This window comes from Lynx rufus, unplaced genomic scaffold (assembly GCF_022079265.1).
Source record: "Lynx rufus isolate CCGP_SWC_20201006 ecotype Redwood Valley unplaced genomic scaffold, mLynRuf1.p SCAF_2, whole genome shotgun sequence".
Lineage (NCBI taxonomy): Eukaryota > Metazoa > Chordata > Mammalia > Carnivora > Felidae > Lynx > Lynx rufus.
This window is the reverse complement of record NW_025814834.1, coordinates 254,369-275,584: the sequence shown is the minus strand read 5'-3', so window position 1 is coordinate 275,584 and position 21,216 is coordinate 254,369. Positions and strand designations below refer to the sequence as shown.

The window sequence follows — 21,216 nt, the reverse complement described above, 5'->3', positions numbered from 1 at the left end:
GCAGATGCTAGTGCCACACTTACAAGATGCATGGGGAGAGTGAGCGTCACGGATTTTGTAGCTGCCACAGGTGTGTCTGACACAGCCGCTCACGGCCCCACATGGACATCTGGAGGCGCTGGTCCACTGAGATGTGCTTTAAGGCTAAGACACACATGGATTTCAAAAACTCAGCACAAAAAGGACCTCAGACATCTCAGTAACTTTTAGGTTCCGATGGTTATGTACTGAAATAACGTTTCAGATAATACTGAGTTAAATAAAATATAGCATTAAAGTTCACTTCACCTGTTTCTCTTTACCTTTTTATTTCTAAGCAGGTTCCAGGCCAAACGTGGGACTTGAACTCCCAACCCTGAGATCAAGAGTCGTACGCTCACTGACTGAGCCAGCCAGGCGGCCCTCTCTTCACCTTCTCAGTGTCGCTACAGGACAATTTCAAACCATGTCCGAGCTCACGCTGTGCTCCTGTTGGACGGTGCCGTGATGGATGGTCTCTACACTAACACTCAGGGATCTCTGCTACAGCGAATTCTGAGGACACCACCAAAGGACAGCCTTCGCCAGGCAGCCACAGGGAAGTGACAGCAAAGGGATTCCCAGAAAGTCATGGAAGCGTTCCCCAGGAGAACTGGTCCCAGGCGGTAGCCGCCCTGACCATGCCCGAGGTCTACCCCCGAGTGGCGACGTCACGGAGGCGGGCAAGCCAAGCACAGACCAAGTGGGGAAGGTTTTATTCTAAAAACATACGCCAAGGTACAATATAAAAAATAAGGCAGAACTAAAGCCACACGTACCGGAACTCACCTATGAAAAGGAAAAGCTTTTCACACTGGATCACAGAGCAAGACCTTCAACTCTTGCTGCAAAGGAGAGATTCACCAGACAGAATCACTCAGAAAGGCATTTCAGAGCCAGGCAAAGGCGGGCCCAAGGGAAAGCTAGCATCGTGCTCCCGTGGTGAGGGAACATGAACTTCCACCCAAGACGCGTTAGAACAGACAGAGTACGGCTCTCCAGAGCGCTCAGGGTCCCGGTCCCGGCGAAGACCCCGCGGTCAGGAAGACGCAGGCGACCAGCGGCAGCCGTGACAAAGCAGAAACTACTGACGACACACAGATGCTCACAGGAAGAAACCAGCAGGAGCCGTGGTTCGCGTGGGTCCGAGAGAACAGCACGGCACGGAGGGCTCACTCCGCACGACTAGAGAGCTAGTTCTGAGCGAGCGACGCTGTGCTCCGCGCCCGAGACTGCAGAATCTCCTCTCCAAGCCTCACAAAAACTGACCTCGTAAGTGGTCAGAAAGTAAAGAGAGTCCCCACCATGTCATCCGACCACAGTGCAGCAAGGCTATGAAAACATGATCAGATTTCCCTCAAAAATGTCATGCCACAAAAGAGACCATGTACGTAATCTGCGTTTCTATCTGCATGAAATTCTAGAATAGGTAAACGGGTGTGGGGTGGGGGCTGGGGCAGGAGGGCGTGGAGATCCGGGGACGCTGGATGATGGCGTCGCATAGGAGACACGGAGGGACACCCAAGGGCTGTTTTACTTATATTAACTGCACCTCAGTGAAAACATTCAGATGTGAAACTTCCACAAAGCAAACAAACATGAAAAGAAAAAACAATCCGAGCCTGGGAACGCCTTCCCAGGACCTGTTTACTGTCACCACAGCACAGGTTCATGAGTGGCCAGGTGACTCCAACCTCAGCTGGCACTTCAGGGGGCAGCCTAGCCTCCCAGGGCCTCTGGTCTGTGCTGGCCGACTGCTGCCCACAGGGAGACAGCCTTCTCTTGCAGATTGTTTTGGTGTTTTAAGAAAATCTAGAACTACTGACCTGGGGGTAAAATACCCCAATTTCTGAAGATGCGTTTGAATGACAACAACTGCAGCTTACAGTGTGAGGTGTGGTTCGGTGAGTCAGTGGTCAGGGCCCGGGCATGTGGACATCCTCCCGACACCCCTGCAGGGGCCCGGGGGTCTGCTGGGCCTCCTCCCCCCGCAGGTGCTGGCCCTGGAACCACTGAAGGTGATCCTCGGAGGATCTGGGGGCTTTCTGCGTCAGCCCTCACTTGCCAGTAGGCAAGACAGGTGTCTGCAGGAGCAATTCCGACAAAGTGACACCAGAAGGGGGGGATGGGGAGAGGGAGCGAGGGAGGGAGGGAGGGAGGGGGAGGGGGGGGAGAGAAGACAGGAACAGCACACAGGTGGAAAAGGTGCTCTGAGATCTTGTGAAGGGTGGGGGACGGGGGACTGTGACCGCCCACCCAGCTAACGCAGGCAGACGCAGGCGGAGCCTGGCCCATCCCAGCAGCCCTGGACTGCACCCTCTCTACCTCTGGGGTGCTGATGCAGGGCCTTGGGACAAGACAGCAGCACCCCAGGTGGTCTGCTAGCACGGGTCTGGCCCATTCCCTCTTTCCTTGGTGACGACGACTGCAGGCCAGAGCGCAGGTGCTGTGCTGTGGGGGCTCGGGCAGGGGACAGGGGACGGGGGCCCGGGTGGAGGGGCTGGAGTGGGTGACTACGGCTGGGTGAGGTGACACAGAGGGACAGCCTGCCCAGGGTGGGGACCAGGGAGGTGGGCTGAGGGGACTCATACTGGAAGCCCGGAGGACAGAATCACCGGAACCACAAAATGGGAAGAGGGGCTTAAGAGGTGATGCAGGCCAGGAAGAGTGGAGGAGAACAGGGATAGGTGGGCGGGTGCGGGTCAGGGGGAAAGTCCAGCAGGGGCCGGTGTCCCAGGCTGGCAGCCTGGAGGGGGATCGGGGCCAAGGGTGGACATCACCCCAGGACAGGTCAAAACCCCCAGAGGGGTGGGCTCAGCAGGGTCACAGCACCGGGACCCGGGGTGAGAGGGTGTCTTCAGGAGAGCAAGTGGGAGAGACAGCTGAGGGTCTAACTTCTGCCTCTAACCAGTTCTGTGTAAACCCGTTCAGTGGGCTTTGCAGCGGTGGGAGGGTGCACAGTAGGTCACGCAGAGCCTCCGTACGGGAGGCTCAGCAAGCCCTCGGGGAGAAAAGACGCACTCAGACACCAGTGGTTTCTGAGGCCCACAGAACTCGCCTGATGGACCCGCAGAAGCTCCTCTGACGCGTCACATTCAAGTGGAAGGAAGCAGTGTTTCTTTGGCAACGCAAAGTTTCTGGAATGACTCTTCAAAGAAACACCATTTTGAGCAGCAAAAGTTAGAACCTGCGTGGAAGGTGCGTGCCATTAAGTCAATGTCAGGAGACTCTGGGTCGCCTCGCCCAGGGTCCACAACCAGCACGCACGTCCGCCAAACCTCCAGCCCCAGGAGGCGTGGAATTCTGCCACGGAGAACCTAACTGCTCTGAATTAGGTTCTTCAAGCGTAGTTCTCCTGGCTTCCTGGCAAGTTGCTCTCGGCTGTGACGAATTTTAATCGAATAAGGATGACGGGGCAGGCGCTAACCTGCCGGTGGTGGGCAGGGGGATTCCACGCCTCCTGCCAGGTCTAGTGCCCCCGGACGCCGCCCCCCAGCACGGGGTGAGCCAGGTCCTCGGCACCTGCACCCCTGCCCACGGCCCTGCCGCCACCGTGTCTCCTCCTGTTTTCAATGAAGCGGTGCAGGCGACGACCAACAGGGAAATTCTAAGATCCAAATGTCAAGTTACGTGAAATATGTCAAAGTCCATCCAATCACATCCTTAAGACTGGTGTCTTTCACTCCATGTAAATCATACTTCATTAGAAAAATGAAAGTAAGGTAAACTCGAAAGTCAAACAAATGAGCATAAGAAGTAAGGGGCTTAAGCCTATTTGCCACTTTCTACCTCTTCGAGTAAATCAGACAGGCTTTTAGTTTCATTTTTTTCTTCTTTTATTAAAACCTCAACCGAAATGCAAAAACAAAAATTTAAATCTTCTCCAAGAAATTTAAATTTTCGTTTGTTGGCCCAAGACAGCAAAAGCAGGCTTACCCATCACTAAGTTTTCTGAACTCCAGACACCGTCAAGGTTCTTCAAGGTTGTTCTCTGCCAACTGACGGAAACGTTTGCACCTGGTTACTAACGGCTTGGCAGGAAGGGAGTGCCAAGCCGAAGAGTGCATTCTGGGAAGTGTAGTTCCAGCCGGGAGAGGACAAGGACACCCGGAGGTGACCGAACTGGGATCTGGGAGGAGATCATTCCGGGGCTTAGGAAGGTGGGACCCGCCAGGGAGTGAGGAGTGGGGCCTCGGCCCTGCACTGCCTCCCCCAGGGGCCACGGAGGGAACCCCTCCCTTCAACGGGGAAGCAGGCGGAGCCAGGCACATGGCAAAAGCTGTTTCTGTAAGTCACCCTGGAAACTCCTGATGCGTCCCTTGCATCTATCTCCCAGTGGGCCGGTGGACCCTCATCTTGGCTCTGACACGGGTGCTCGAGACTGCTGTGCCTCCTGGCAAAGGTGTCAGCAGACGGGCCCAGGACCCCAGCGACAGGAAACAAGCAGACACGCTCGCTGGGGACGGACGCCTTCCTGGCGCCTCCCACCCTCCCTCTGCTTTGTGTTAGCAGACGGCAGTGTTTCCGACACCGGCTGCAAAGCACGAGAGAGAGAGGGCCCAGGCTGCCGTCGCCTGGCTGGCGCTGGCCGTCCCGGCGGAGCAGACACTGTCCTGGCCCCGTGACCGCTCGTACCGCACCTGCCCGGCGCCTCAGGGGAAGCTGTTCTTTTGAGATGGTGGCAAGGCCCTCACTTTATGACCCGTCAGATGAAAAGGTGTTCACGCACACAGGGAAAAAAGAAAGGACAGGAAATAGGGCAAACGTCCCTGTAAAATACAGAAAGACACAAAAGGAGACCAAGTAGTTATTATTTGCGAGTATTATGGTTGATTACCTAGTTAACTCCAAAGCCTCAACTGAAAAACTATTAGAATAAGTGACTTTGATAAGATGGTTTGTTTTTAAAGTTAGCTTTCCTACATATTAACAATAACCAAATAACAGAGGAGGGAGATTCACGGTTCAACTCTGACCTGTAAAGAGCTTAGAAGCCCTATTTCCTGTCTTTACAACAAGAAAAACATGGAACGAACTGAAAATCAGTGACTGCCTGGACCCATCAGAACTGAGGTCCCAGTCTCCCAGAACTTGAAGGGACATGCTCACCCGGGGCAGATGTGAGCTGACAGGGACGCTGGATGACAACTGGGCAAGAGGCTGGAGCTGAACGCAGACGAGCAGGAGACAGTTTCCTGGGGGCCCCACGCTCCCTCGGGTCTCATTTCCAGGAACCCACCAAATTCTCACTGTGAGAAACCAAGGAAAAAAACCCCCTGGTCTCTCTCTGGCACTGGAAGGGGAGAGAAAGTTCTGACCGGAGCTCAGAGCATGCTCCAAAGGAAAGGGCTGTTGTGCAGTGCAGATGTCACCTGAGCTTTACTCTGCTGGGGACGGCTTCCCCCACGAGCTCCTACGGCCTCCCCCCCTGCCGCCCCCGCTCCAAGAGGACAAGAACGGGAAGGTCACAGCCCAGAAACACAGGCCACAGAAGAGGAACCCCACAGAAAGCTGACTGCAGAGTGTCCCCCTCCGCCACGCCCTCCTCAGGGCTCCAGCAGGTGAGGGGATCAGAGCAGAAAAAGCCGCAGATGCAGGGGCTGGGAGGGAGTCCGGCAGACAAGCCCCAGGACCACAGTGGAGACGAAGCGTAAAGACAGCAGAGGAATCTGAGCCTGATGCAGGAGAGATCAGACACAACCCACCTGCCAGGCAGGCCAACTTGGCGGCTCAGGTTCCATTACCATGTCCACCTTTTAGAACGATTATAAGCCATGCTAAAGGCAAGAAAAAATTCAGTCTGAAGAGACAACATCGGAACCTGACTCCGATAAGGCAGAGGTTCTGGAACCCTGAGACTCGGAATTTAAAATAACTATGATCCATCCGCTCAGGTTCTGGCAGGAAGAGCAGACAGCATGCATGAACTGAGCTCTGTAAGTGGAGCGGAAGCTAACAAGGGTCCGAAGGAAAGGCTGCACACCCAAACCAGCGCGAGACAGGTGAAACCTGGGGTGCCTGAGGTCCAGGAGAGAGCCAGCGAGCTCGAAGGCAGGCAGCAGAGACGTTCCACAGTGAGATGCAGAGAGCAGAAGGCACACAATACCGGGGGGTTGGGGACAATTACAAAAGATATGTGGATGCATCATGGCAATGACAGCCAGAGGACAGAGGGAGAAAGTAGGAGAAATACATGAAGTAGCAGCTGAGAAGTTTTCAAAATTAATGACAGACACCAAACCACAGACCCAGGAAGCTCAGAGGACACCAATCACAGCAAATACCAAAAAACCTACACCTGCGCATTTCATATTCAAACTGCAGAAAACCAAAGATGGAGAGTCTTGAAAGAAGCCAGAGGAAAGAACTCTTACCTATAGAACAAAATGGGGAAGAATCACAGAGGGCATCTTGTGCAGGCAACAAGAGTAGAATTCCATGCCCAGAGACACTGTCCTTCAAACACAACACTCTACGTTAGTTGGGATTAAAATGAAAACTTAAAAGGCCCCTGGAGGGCTCAGTCAGTTGAGCCTCTGACTCTTGATCTTGGCTCAGATCATGATCTCACAGTTCGTGGGTTCGAGCCCCACATCGGGCTCTGTGCTGCTGGCGCAGAGCCTGCTTGGGATTCGGTCTGTCCTTCTCACTGCCCCTCCCCCACTTGTGTGTGCGTGCACTCTCTCTGGAAATGAATAAAATGAAAACATAAGAAGAAAAAAAAAGAAAAGAAAAAGAAACTGTCCTTCAAAAGTAAAAAAGAACTGGGGTGCCTGGGTGGCTCAGTAGGTTAAGCGTCCGACTTTAGCTCGGGTCACGATCTCACAGTCTATGGGTTTGAGCCCCCCATCAGCCTCTGTGCTGACAGCCCGGAGCCCGGAGTCTGCTTCGGATTCTGTCTCCCTCTCTCTCTGCCCCTCCCCCGACTTTTCTGTTTTTCTCTCCAAAAAATAAATAAACATGAAAAAATTAAAAAAACAAAAAAACAAACCAAAACACTGATTTCTGGGTGCCTGGATGGCTCAGTTGCTTAAGCGTCCGACTTCGGCTCAGGTCATGATCTCAAGGTTCGTGAGTTTGAGCCCCACGTCGGGCTCTGTGCCAATAGCTCAGAGCCTGGAGCCTGCTTGGGATTCTGTGTCTCCCTCTCTCTCTGCCCCTCCCCAGCTCACACTCTGTCTCCCTCTCTCTCTCTCTCAACAAACAAACAAACAAACAAACAAACACTAAAAAAAGTAAAGAAGAACTAAAGACAAAAACTTTTTCAAACAAAACTGGAGGGGATTCCTTGGTAGACATGCCCTATAAGAAATATTAGTTCTTCAGGGAGAACGATGAAACAGGTTGGAAACCTGAGTCTGTACAGACAAGAGCACTGGGGAAGGAATATGTGAAAGATAAAATCTTTCCTTTTTCTTAATTCACCCAACAGATGAATGTGTTCAGATTAATGGTAGTGAGCCCAGCACATGTGCAAGTGAAACGGAGTACCGGTTTTATAAGGGACGACACGGGGGTGATGGGGACACCCAGGTCTCAGGCCCCTGTGCTACCGGGGACGCAGCAATGTGTGAAAGTGGATGTACTTGAGTTGTAAACGTGGGGCGAAAACCCCAGGGCCCCCACGAACAGAGGTGCGGCGAGAAGTCAAGTCAGTGTGCTGAGAAAGGGACACAATGAAATCACACAAAATGCTCAATCAAGGCCAGAGAAGGTGGAAAAGGGGAGAACAGTAATGCGAAGCAGTCACAAATTTGAGCGCTTAGTCCCACTGCAGCAATTACCACTTCAAATGTGAACGGGAGGGAGAAGACAGTCAGGAGACTAGAAAACACCCAACTATATGTTGTCCATAAGAAACCCACTTTAAGTATAAAGATAGACCAAAGGAAAGGGACAGAGAAACATCTATCCCGCTGACACAAATCAACAGGAAGCTGGAGGAGCAATGCTAACTTCAGAACAAAACAGACGTTAGGATCAAAAAAATTATCAGCGACAAAGAGGAACGTTACATAGTAACAAAGGAGTCAATACTCTAAGACGACATAATAATCCCTAATGTCTATGTTCCTAACAAGGGAGCAAACACACGAGACAAACGGACAGATCTGTAACAGGAAACACACAAATCCACTGTTACAGACGACATAATAATCCCTAATGTCTATGTTCCTAACAAGGGAGCAAACACACGAGACAAACGGACAGATCTGTAACAGGAAACACACAAATCCACTGTTACAGTTGGAGGCTTTGACACTCCTCTGTCAGAAATGCACACATCCAGCAGCAGAAAATCAGGAAGGACTTGGCCAAACTCAAGGGCGGCATCAATCAGCTGGATGTAAGTGACGTCCGTACGCTACCGAGATAGGTAATGTCACATGTTGGTCTGATGCAGCTAAGAGATGCCCAGAAAGCTGGTAAGACATTACTCGTGTGTGTGCCTGCGAGGGTGTTTAGGGAAGATAGGAGCATGTGAACTGAGTAAAGTGGAGGGCCCTCCCCTAGGTAGGTGGGCACTGAAGGCTTGAATAGAGCAAAAAGGCAGAGGAAAGGTGACTTTGCTGCGGTTAGAGCTGGGAGGTCTGCGGTCCTGGGACATCAGTGCTGGTCCAGGACTCACGCCCTCCCGCCGCCCCTCCATCCCCCAACAATTCTCAGGCTTTTGGACAGGGACTAGACTATGCCTTCAGCCTTCCTGGTTCTCCAATTTTGTCATTCTTAACCACGGGAGCCAATTCCTGTGATAAATTTCCTGTCGTGTACGCGTATGTATACATCCTGCTGGTTCTGTTTCTCTGGAGAACCCTAACAGGTCAGCGTGAGGCTAGGTTAGGATGCTGCTTCATCCAACAACAGCAGAACACTTAATCTTCTCCAGCTCACATGGAACATTCACCAAGACAGACCACATTCTTGACCATAAAACATATCTTAACAAATTTAACAGAGTAGAAATCATACAAAGTATGCTCTGAGACCACAATGGAATTAAACTGGAAATCAGTAACAGCAGTGTAGTTGAAAAATCCCCAAATATTTGTAGATTAAACGACACTTCTAAGTAACAGGTGAGTCAAGAAGGAGGCCTCAAGAGAAATAAAAAAATATTCGAAGTAAATAGAATGAAAAATATACCTTATCAAATTTTGTGCAGTGCAGTAAACGCAATCTTTAGAGGGAAATTTATAGCACTGAGTGAGTACATTAGACAAGAAGAAAGATCTAAAATTGATAATCTAAGTGTTCACCTTAGGAAAGTAGGAAGAGAAGAACAATTAAGTTGAAAGCAAGCAGAAAAAAAAAGAGACACCGATGAAACTGAAAACAGGAAAATAAAGACAACAATAAAATCAACAACATCAAAGGTTTTTTAGAGGATCCATAACACAGATAAACATCTAGCCCAGTTAACTAAGAACAGAGAGACAGAAAGAGAAGACATAAAATGTCAATATTATAAATAAGAGAGGGCCATCGCTACCAATCCTCTGAACATGAAAAGGTCAATCAGGGTTACTATGAAAAACTCTATGCCCACAGATTTGGTAACTCAGGTGAAATGGATGCATTTCTGGAAAGACACATACTGCCAAAATTCACCAAGGGAACTAATAATCTGAATAGGCCTACATCCATCAAAGAAACTGAATCAATCATTGATAACCTTCCGAAACAAAGCCCCAGGCCTAGATGGGCTTATCAACGAATTCCACCACAGAATTCAGGAAACAGTTGATACCAGTTGTCTACAATCTCTTACAGAAGGTAGAAGCAGAGTGTCAACTCATTCTGTGAGGTGAGCCCTACCCTGACACCAACACCAGACAAAGACATACAAGAAAGGAAACTACAGATGGGTATCTCTCATGAACAGAGACACAAAAATTTTTAACAAGCATTTGGTAAACTGAATCCAAAAATATAAATAAATGAGTTATTCACCATGATAACACCCAACACCCATTCCTGATAAAAGTTCTATTCAATAATCTAGGAACAAATATTATTATTAGGAATAATAAACAACATCGTTAACAAGACCCTACAGCTAACATCATACTTAATGGTGGGAAAGCAAAAGCTTTCCTACTAAGCTCAGCACCACTCACAGTCAGCATTGCACTGGAAGTCCTACTTGATGTAATTAAAAAAAAGGAAATAAAAGGTATACAGATTGGGACAGAAAAAAAACAAAACAAAAACAAAACAACCATCTGTGTTTGCAGATGACATGACTGTCCATGTAGAAAATCCCAGAGAACTCACAAAAAACTCCAGGAATTAGTAAGCAGCAAGGTTGCAGGATACAAGGTTAACATGCAAAAGTCAATTGTTTCCCTACACACCAGCAGAAACAAAACAAAACAGAAACCCACAAAAAACCTGGAATATGAAACTTTGATGAAAGAAATAAAAGATCTAAATAAACGGGTGGATTTTCCACGTTGATACACAGGAAGACTCGGTATTGTTAAGATGTCAATTCTTCCCAAATTGATCTATAGATTCAACACAATCCCAATATCAAAATCCCGGCAAGCTATTTTGTGGAAATCGACCAGCTGATTCTCAAGCCCAAAGACCCAGAACAGCCAACACAATACTCATGGAAAAGAATAAAGCTGGAGAACTCGCAGTCCTGTTTCAAGACTCACTAAAAGCTACAGTAACCACTACAGCATGGGACTGACAGAACAACAGATACACAGATCAAGTGACACAACAGGGTGCAGAGACAGATTCACACACAGGGGCGCCTGGCTGGCTCAGTCAGAAGAGCACATGACTCTTGATCTCAGGGTAGTGAGTTCAAGTCCCATGTTGGGTGTAGAAATTACTCAAATAAATAAATATTAGGGACGCCTGGGTGGTTCAGTTGGTTAAGCGTCCGACTTCGGCTCGGGTCATGATCTCACGGTTCGTGGGTTTGAGCCCCGTGTCAGACTCTGTGCTGACAGCTCGGAGCCCGGAACCTGCTTCAGATTCTGTGTCTCCCTCTCTCTCTGCCCCTCCCCCACTTGCGCTCTGTCACTCTCTCAAAAATAAATGTTAAAAAAAAATAAGATTCACACAAATTCATGAATCTGATTTTCGACAAAAGAGCAAAGACAACTATATGGAGAAGAGTCTTCTTGATAAACCGTGCTGGGACTGGACATCCATGTAATCAGAGATAAATGGACATATATCCTCTGTTCATGTGAGGCTTAATGTTGTCACAGTGTTGATATTACTCAAAGTTGCAGATTCAATGCAATCCCGATGGACATCCCAAGGACACTGCCTGTAGACAGAATTCACACGGAATCTCAGGGACCCAGAACAGCGAAGAAAACAATCCTGGAGAAGAACAAAACTGGAGGAATCAGTTCCTGATTTCCACACTTACTACAAAGCCACAGTAATAAAAACAGTGTGGTATTAGCATAAAAACAGACATAGAAATCAATGCAACGTAGAGCATCCAGAAACAAACCCTTGTTTGTATATGGTCAACTGATTTTGACAAGGTGCCACGACCATTCAATGGAGAAAGAACGTTATCAACAAATGGTGCTGGGAAAACTGGACGTCCTCATGCAAAAGAATGAAGTTGGATCCTTACACCATAAACAAAAACTCACTCAACGTAGATCAAGGATCTAAAACAGTAAAACTCTTAGAAGAAAACAGCACAAAAGCTTCACGACCATGGACTTGGCAATGATTTCCTGGATAGGACACTAAAGGCACATGTAATGAAAGAAATAGACAAATATGACTTCGTGAAAATAAAATTGTACATCAAAAGGCACTATGCATAGAATAAAACGGTGCCCCAAAGAATAGGAGAAGATATTTGCAAATTATACTTCTGATCAGAGACTGAGGTCCCCAATGTACAGAGAAGTCTTCAAACTCAGCAGTGGGAAGACAACCAACCAGACTCAAAAATGGGCAAACGAGGCTCTTCTCCCAAGATACACGCAAGTGGCCACCGAGCACAGGACAAGATGCTCATCACTGATCACCACTGATCACCAGGGAAATGCCGATGCGAACCACGAGGGCCCACCTCACACGCCCTAGGACGGCGGGAATCAAGAAAACAGAAGACAGCAAGCGATGGCGAGAATGCAGAGTCTGGAGCCCATGCTCCATGGGTGGGAATGCACACTGTTAAAGCCGGTGCCGAAAACAGTACTGGAGCGCCTCGAAAAAATTAAACGCAAGATACCCCGTGATCCGGCGATTCCACTTCTGGGTGTATGCCGAAAAGAAGTGGAAGTAGGGTCTCGAAGAGAGATTCGCTCACAGCAAGCAGCATCACTCTCGACAGTGAAACCGTGGAAGCAACCCACGTCTCCCGACAGATGAACGGAGGAGCGAAATACGGTGCGTCCGCGCAGGGCAACGGGATGGTTCCGCTGGCATCAAATTCTGCCATGCGCCACAACGTATCCGCGTCATGTTCGGCGCAACACGCAGATTCCTCTTCCAGGAGGCGCTGGGAGCCGACAACATCACACAGCAGACATCGGAACGGCAGGGAGGGGAGACAGGAGCGTTACGCTTTCACACGTGTCAAGCTTCAGATTAACGTGAGTTCTGGGGGATGGATGGTGGTGGCTGCACGACCAGGAGAACGCGTTTAACGCCCCTGAACTCCACACCTAAAAGCGGTCAATCGCTGCTATGTACGTATGCATTTTTAAGTTGATTTATTTGAGAGAGAGAGAGAACAAGCAGGTGAGGGGCAGAGAGAGGGAGAGAGAGAGTCCCAAATAGGTTCTGTGCGGTCTGTGCGGAGCCCAGCTGTGACATCACGACCTGAGCCTAAGTCAGGGGTCCAACGCTCGGGCCACTTAGCCACCAGGCGGCCCTTGTTGTGTACATTCTAAGTCAGTGCAAAAAAAAGGTGAGACGATGCGCTACCGAGCCACAGAGAGGAGCCTGAAGCACACGTACCGCTGAGTGAGGGAGGCCACCCTGAAAAAGCTGTGCCTGCGATTCCACGGCATCCGTGTACTCCGACCACAGAACACTCTGGAAAAACCCACACGACAGAAACACCAGGAAGGCCGGTGGTGCCAGGGCTGGGAAGGGAAGGGGCGACCACGAGAAGAGCAGGGATGCTGAGGGACACGACTCTTCTGCGCGGCACCGCACGGGGTCACCGCGGGCACCCACTTGTCAAAATCCAAGGGGTGTCTGGGCGGCTCAGGGCCCACTCGGGCCATGATCTGATGGTCTGTGAATTTGGGTCCCGTGTCGGGCTCTGTGCTGACAGTACAGAGCCTGCTTGGGATTCTCTCTCTCTTCCCGTCTCTCCGCCCCTCCCTGACTCCTGCTTTCTCTCTCAAAATTAGAAAAAAAAAAAAAGAAAAAAATCCAAGTACAAGATAGTAAACCTCCATGGGAAGATGGCTGGTAACGATGTATCGATGTCAGTTCCCAACTGGTAAGGACGAGCAGCTGGGCTCACAGAAGTCCTCCTGGAGGCTAGAAACAGCAGCGGGAGGCGGGTGGAGGAGGGAGAAAGTCCTCCCTGCGGACACCCTGTGAGAAGGCCAATCAGCATCCGCCTCCTGGAGGGCTCTGAACCCAGAACCTGCAGACCCCTGGCCCAGCTGCCCCGCTGGAGGTAATCTGCCCAAAAATAAAGGGCTTGGCTGGCTAAAGACATTGGGCGGAATAAACACGCGTATGCCTCTTCGACATAAAATCCCTAAGAAGTTTCCTTCGTTGACCGACAAACTCACGACAGCCTGGGAGGGAAACCATTAAGGGAGAAGACATTTTGAGTGGGGGGCTCCAGGCACGTCTCCTTGGAGACGAAGCCAGGGTGCCCGCTGTCCCTCCCACTGCCGCCCCCCAACACCTCTCGCACCCTCCCCTCCCCTGCCAACCAGCGACCAGCCCCACCCCCCAGGGAGCACTGGGCAGAGGCGCTGGGGCACCCTGTCCACCAGCCCCCTCTCCGGGCACCTCCCCAGGGCCCAGCACACTCCTCCTTGGCCCCCACGACTCCTGCTCTCCATCCCACCCACGGGCAGCACAGACACCTGCTTGCTGACCCCCACTTCACAAACACAACTCTCCCCTGGAGCCACGTTCCCCGGGGTTTCTGCCCACAGTCCACTCCTTCACGGCCAACCCTCTTAAAGTGCCCCAGTGCTGCCTTTCACCCGCTCTAGACCGAACCAGCAGTGTTCCCACTGCTCCAAGGACACCGCGGTCACCAGTGACCCCATGTGGCTGAGCCCAGCCATCTTTTCCCCACTCTGATCAGAGCTGGGTCCAGCCCAGCTGCTTACCCTCATCTCCCCTCTGGGCTGTCGTGACCCCACGCTCCCTCTTTCACTCTCCCTTTCCGGGGCCCTCTTTGGCCCTCTTCAGCCGCATCTCCGCAAACAGCCGGCTCCCGGGCCGGGCCTGGCTCCTTCCCCTTCCCCAGCTACAGCTTCTCCAGGAAACCCCATTCAATCGTGGCTTTAAATACCCCTGACCTCATCCTGACACCACACGCACACACATGCACACACACGCACACACGGGCAGCTCTGAGAGAATGGATGGTTTCCTGGCATCAGCATTTCAAACTCAACCCCTCTCAAAATCTTACGAGGGTAGGACTTACAAAAATACCATTAACTCTTTCTGGAAAGGAAGCAAACAGCAAACGGTGGTGAGTGAAGTGACCCACCAACCGTGTGCTTGCACCTCATTACGGCCCCTAGGCCCCTGGACAGGAGACCTGAGTGCGGGAGTAGAGGATACACACAGTCCGGGCGGGTGGGGGAGGGGGACGGGCCAGAAGCGCGGAGGCGCTGGGCTGTGGAACCCAGCAGCCCAAGCTCTAAGCACCACAGGAAGATGGGCTTCAACAGTTAGCTTCGAAAGCCGAGAGACATCCACCAGAAGCACAGAAAAAGAAACGAAAAAGCCTAACAAATTAAAACATAAAACCACAGGCACAGATTCCAACTTATCAATAATCACAATTATAAATGGATTACTCTAAAGGAAGGAAAGACAGGGTGCCTGGGTGGCTCAGTCAGCTCAGGGCACGACCTCACGGTTCGTGGGTTCGAGCCCCATGTCAGGCTCTGTGCTGACAGCTCAGAGCCTGGAGGCTGCTCCAGATTCTGTGGCTCTCTGCCCCTCCCCAACTTGCACTCTCACTCCCTCTCTCTCAAAGATAAATAAACGTTTAAAAAAATTTATTAAAAAAATGCAAACACTCTCAGATTGGGTTAAAATATAGCTAAAAGATAGAGGAATATAAAAAGCTTTCAAAGGTAAGCAGGTAAAGAATACTCAAATTGGGACAGAAAGGGGCATTCCGTGGTGGTAACAGTCAGGACCACTTGGGCGTCTCACACAGGGCCGCGGGACGCATGGCAGCACCAAGCAGACGCCCAGGAAGGATGGGCACGTCACCCTTCTGTCCCTGAGATAAGGGATTCGGTGAGTCAGGACACAGACCTGTTAACAAGCCAGACGGAGGCTCAGTGAGACAAGAGAGCCATGGAACCAACAAGCGGGGAGGATACATTCTTCTCAAACCACAGCGAAACAGTCACGACAACAAGCTGCATATTAAGCCACAACGAAATCCTGAAAGGGGCCAGAAACCAAATATGACCTTAAAGCAATAAAGTTTAAAAATAATCACAAAAAAGGGGAGGAGGTTGAGGGCTGGGAGAAACGGGGAGGGGATCGACAGGACACTCGTCCTGATGCGCGGAGAAAGTACACGATTAGGGAACCACTGCCCCGTGCATCTGAAACTCGTGCAACCCTGTATGTCAGCTACGCTGGAATTAAAAACACACATTTTGAAAGAAAGAAATGGAATATTTAAAACCGCCAAAAAAAAAAAAAAACCTACAACAAAATTAGCTCCCCTCCCCCAACTTGAAAAATGTCAACGCCCTACTAAATAACTCAAAGAGGGAACACAGACTGAAATTAGAAACTATTTAGAAACGACCAGCGATGAGGGCTGCAAGAGACAAATCCTCTCGGGCCAATGGGACGGACACACCTCCACCTGCAGGCATCCGGAAACACCCTCTTCCCCCCAGGAGCCAGAACCACCAAGAAAACCAAGTAACAGTGGAGAAAGCAGAAAGAAGTGAGGATTAATGAAGCGGAAACAAGGCGGCCTTGCTCAATGGAGCAAAGGAAAGACCCGAAACAGTGACGGCCCCTGGGAGTCTGGCCAGGAGGAGAAGGTACCGTAAAGTAGTGAGCGGGTCTACCTCCACCAGTAAGCACATCGGCGACCCTCAGCTGGGGCTGTCCCTCCCCCAGCGTGCACTTTGCACAGGATGGGGCCGCTTTCTTGCTTTGGTTTCATATTGTGCGCGGCTGCTGCCCTGGGATCCAGGATGTCCCAGCCCGTCACGTTAGGAGCCTCTTCCCAAAGAAGTGTTGGTTACGCCCAGGAAGACAAATATTGATCCAGATCACATGAACAACAAGTAGGAAAACGTTTTCCATGTGTACTTAACAGGTAAAATACGGAACGCTCAAAATGTAGAGAATATCTAGAAAGCAGTTTTCTACAAGTACTAAGCAGAAAGGTAAGGTGAAAAGTAGAAACGTAGCTGAGAAGCTTACAAAATATATATCCAACCTGCCTGTACCTGTAGGTTGAAAGACACGTGTGTAACAACACAGACGATAACCTAAAATATCATACAGGAAATTTTAACAAGGACCAGAAATCAGAGAGAAGTGAGAAATAGGATTTTTCACCACTTCTGAAGCCCCCTTGTTTCCGTAGCATCTTAATTGTTATAAGACAGAATATGTTCTACTTGAATAGATGTTTAAGTTTTTTTTTTAATGTTTATTTACTTTTGAGAGAGAGCGAGCAGGGGAGGGGCAGAGAGAGAGGGAGACACAGAATCCGAAGCAGTCCCAGGCCCTGAGTGGTCAGCACAGAGCCCGACGCCGGGCTCGAACTCATGGACCGTGAGATCATGACCTGAGCCAAAGTCGGCTGCTTAACCGACTGAGCCACCCAGGCGCCCCTAAGGTTTTTTATTTTGAAAGAAAGCACGAGCAGGCGCACTAAAGCAACTTGACGTTCAAGACGATTTAACTTCAAGGATATTCCTCAAAACACTAATGGAAAGAAACTCCCCACGATTTTAAGAGTCTCCTACCGCTTTTCCAACAGCCTGCTGAGCCTACTGCACTCACGTCAAGAGGTCAACTCGGCTGGAACCGTGGTTCGTGTGAGGGGTGCAGGAGCGGATGCCCCACCCCCACCCCCGGCCGGTGGGAAGCCACGCACCGGGGGTTCTGGCTCCCCCAGCAGACGGCACAGGCCTCCCTTCCCATCGGCCGAACCCTCAGAGCCACAGACGCCCTTCGGGTGCCCTGGCGCGAGGCAGGGTCCTAACCCGGCTCTCCGTCTCCCAGGGCAGCTCCGATCGAGGCCTCCTCCCGAGACGCGCGGGTGCCCGGGGCCCGGCGGCCACGCGGCGAGAACCCCCTCCCACGGCCGGGCGGCGCGGGGGCCGCGAGGCCGGTACTGACCGCGGCTCAGGGGCAGCAGACTGCTCAGGTAGGGGAAGCTCGCTCTCCGCAGCTCGTCCAGCTTCTCCTGCAGCTTGCGCACCTGGCTGTCGGAGCGGCTGACGCGCTGCCGCAGGGTCTTCAGCTCGCCGTTCTTCTTCTCCACCTGCTCCCGCAGGCAGCACACCTGGCTCTTGTTCTGGCGGGACGAGAAACAGTAGGAGTGCAGCGAGTCGATGAGCCTGCAGGCCCCCGACGCCGACAGGATGACCTCGTTGATGGACATGGGGCTGGCGTCACTGTGCTCGCTCTGCACGGCTTCCGCCGCCGGCTTCGGGGTGACGTCCGTCGGAGGGGCGGAGGGGCTCTGGGAGGGCTTCTGAGGCGTCGCCGTGAGCGATGAACTCGGGGGGCTCTGGGCCAAGCCCTTGTCGGGCCCCAGGCTGGTCCCGCTGCAGCCGGGCTCCACGTCTCTCTTCGGCCTCTTTCGGTCAACGGGCTCTCGGGGCACAGACGCCCTCTCGCGCGCGTGCTTGGAGGAGAAACTGTAAGAATGAAGTGAGCCAATGAACTTGCAGGCCCCAGACCCTGGCGGGGTAAAGTCATCCACGGAAATGCCGCTCTTGTCCACCAGGCCTCCGTCGGGCGCGGCGGCGCTCTCACCGCCGGCGTCTACCGCAGACGCCTCTGCTTCGCCCTGACTGCTGGCGGCGGCGGCGGCCGAGCCATCGGCCGGAGTTCCTGCTGGGGCCTGCGGCGCCCGCTCCCGACCGGCGGCTTCCTGGGCGGCCCCGGGGGCGGTCTCACCCTGCGGCGGGGCCTGCTTCACCTTCCGGGCCCCGGGCTTGGCCATTGGGTTTGCACCTGAGGACGACGACGCACCTGCAGCTCCTTTTCCGTCCGCCCCGCTCGCGTGTCCCCTCAGGCCCCCCGAGGCCTTTCTGGTGTCCTTCCTCCTCGTGCGGCCATGGCCTCCGGTGCTCCTCTTCTTCTCAGGCAGGTGGAAGATGGAGGGGACGGCCGTGGGCTTGAGCAGGCGATGCTGGTCCTCCAGCCTCTTGGAGAAGCTGTCTTTGGTGAAATGTTCACTGCAGAGAAAAGAGTACTTGGTGGGGGTCCAGTTGTCCCTCTGAACAGCTTTTAACCACTGGATCAGACGCTTTGAGTCCTTCAAGGGGAACCTGCAGGAAGAATGACAGAGAATTAGAAAAAAAGAGCTAAACGTCTCCTCCTAAATTTATCAATCACGAAAGCAAAACAAGCGGTTTTGCAAATACCCAATGCCGCGTTGACTGCACTCGTTTAAAACTTAAGTAAAAACATAAGGGACACCTTCTGCTCGTAAGTGATTGTGAGACAGGAGCCAGCCAGCCTCACCACCTGCCCACAAGGAGCTCACAGTTTGTAGGGCAGAGAACGAAGGTAACTCCTCCCAGGCTGTGGTGAATGTCCTGTAGGGACACAGAATGCTCGGAGAGATCGCACAGGAGAGCGTCCAACTACAGGAAAGGCTTGGGGAAGCCCTGGGAATAGTTCCTAGAAACGCACAGCACAACTGCCCTCCTGGTGTGCCTCGGAGGCAGGATGCCAGGTGCGAAAACAGGGACGGCTGGTCTCCTAGTTAGGGGCCAGGTCAGGCGCTGGCCAGCAAGGGGTCAGGAGAGCATCCCAGACGGCCTGCCTGATGCCCGACCCTCACAGCTAGAGCTGTGACTCCAGCAACTGAGGATAATTCAAAGCTGCAGTCCTGGGTTTCTACTACATTTCCATGGTCAGGAGCGAAAGTGTCTTTTAAAAAGCAACTAGCTCCTAGAAAACACTAAAACACTTAGCAGTCGTTTCTTTTCGTTGTTAGACAAGATCCCTATTTACAAAAGTCAGACCAAACTCTGCCCTGGGGGTGGGGTGGGTGGTTCCTCCCAAGGGCCGCCTCTGCCCCACCTGAGGCCACTGTGGACCAGGACCAGGGCCAGGCAGATACTAACGCGCCCCAGGAAGTCCCATGCAACGCGACCTTCCACACTTCCTCAATGCTTTGTGAGCCCATTTCCCCAAGACCCTGATCCCCATACCCTTTGCCCTTACCAGCGAAGACCACTATGGATGCCGGCCAAGAGAAGCGACTCTGCACTGATTTGCCTCATCTGTGAAAGCAGTATCAAAACTTTCCGGACACAGGGTCTGAGCAAAACTCCAGAAAGCACGGTGGCTGACCTCTAAAACAATCTGCTATCAGCTCTTTTGATAGATTGTAACAACTGAAGAAAACAAACCCCTGAGAACTCCCAACGAAACTACCGGCAACCAACGGGATTCAAGTTTTTAAAACAGCAAACACAAGTGTCTGCGCGGAGGCTTTCCAGGGAGCGAGTCGAGGGAAGAGGACGGGCTGAGAGCGGCCCATTTCCAGAATCCCTCAGAGAGGGGGGCCAGGCCCGGCCAGGAAGAAGCGGCCAGGAGCGCCCGGTCCAAGAGTGGGCCCGGGAAGCCCCCCCTGTGAACAGCGGGCCTCGCCCTGCTTGGTGCGCAGGATGCAGCCAGCACGACTGTCCAGGGACGCACCTGAGCGCGGCAGGGCCACCTCTCGGCGCGACCGCCGGGACCCTGCTGCTGGCAGAGCGTGTGGCAGCGCGTGTCAGTCCTCGAGGCACAACTTGCATCTGCTCGGCCCCAGTCCTGACCACTCGACTCAAGGCAGGCTCCCTCGCGATCGAAAGAGCACAAAAGTCACAGCAAACGCAAGAGGACAACTAAGCTAAGAGCGTCTCCAGGACACACTGTCTGGAAACCGGCGGGGCCAGCCCGAATCAATGGAGCGCAGGGTGGCCGCGGGGCGGAGGTGAGAGAGGGTGGTGGCGGCCGTAAGGTGGGCGCCGGGCGGCCTCCACGTTGGCGTGGGGTAGGTGCCCGGTGGCGGAAGGGCGAAAGGCCGGTGGCCGCAGAGCGGCCGCCGGTGGGCGCCGGGGTGGCCGCGGTGGCCCGAGACGCCCGGCCCAGAGACGGCGGCCCGGGCCAAGGTCACACAGCGCCCCGCGCTGACTCACTCGCGGGACCGGCCCCGAGGCCCGGCGCACCGAGGGCCGCCCGCCTCGGGCCGGCACGCGCGGCCTCAGTTTCCCCGCGGTGCCGGGCCGGGCCGGGCCGGGCCGGGCGGGGGCGTGGCCGGCCGGGCCGCGCGGGCGGCCGGCCGGGCGGTGGCGGGCGGGGCCCCGTTACCTGTGGAAGGAGACGGCGCGCTTCTCCCCCTTGCCCTGCCGGTTGGAGCAGTTCGCGGCCGCGCAGCAGATCACCATCTCGGGCCTCAGGCCGCCGCGCCGCCGCCAGGCTCCGGCCCTCGCCTCGCCGCGCCGCGAGCGGGACCGCCCCGAGGGGAGGGCGCGCGGCGACACGGCTGCGGGACGTGGGAGCCGGCCCCCGCGGCTCCCGTACGGCAAGATGGCGGCGCGCGCCCGGCCGCCCGGCCGCCCGGCCCCCAGGCCGGGCCTCGGCGTGCCAGGGTTCCCCAGCACCAGGCGGGGCGCAGCCCGAGGCTCCAGGCGTCGAGGGTGGGCGGGGGCGCCTCGGGCCGGTGGCCCCGTACGGCGGCATGGCGCGCCGGCCGGTCCGTACGGCAAGATGGCCGCGCCGGCGGCCCGGGCGCACGGCGGGCTGACGCGCCCCCCCTACCCCGGGGTC

At 53.2% G+C, this 21,216-nt stretch overlaps 1 protein-coding gene across 5 annotated transcripts in view; it reads right to left on the bottom strand.

Moving 5' to 3' along the window:
- Window positions 1–20,907, bottom strand: part of THAP4 (THAP domain containing 4) — a 42,132-nt gene extending 21,225 nt beyond the window's left edge. For 2 of the 5 annotated variants that reach the window (XM_047084186.1, XM_047084187.1), the window contains exons 1-2: window positions 20,758–20,907; window positions 17,563–18,722 (exon numbers count right to left, since the gene is read on the bottom strand). In XM_047084186.1, coding sequence (XP_046940142.1) covers window positions 17,563–18,722; window positions 20,758–20,834 — 1,237 coding nt within the window. In that variant the 5' untranslated portion in view covers window positions 20,835–20,907. Of the gene's footprint in view, window positions 1–326; window positions 5,268–17,562; window positions 18,723–20,757 lie in introns of those variants that run through there. The other 3 variants (XM_047084189.1, XM_047084188.1, XM_047084191.1) reach the window with 3 other exon arrangements.
- Between the last annotated feature and the right edge of the window lie 309 nt (window positions 20,908–21,216).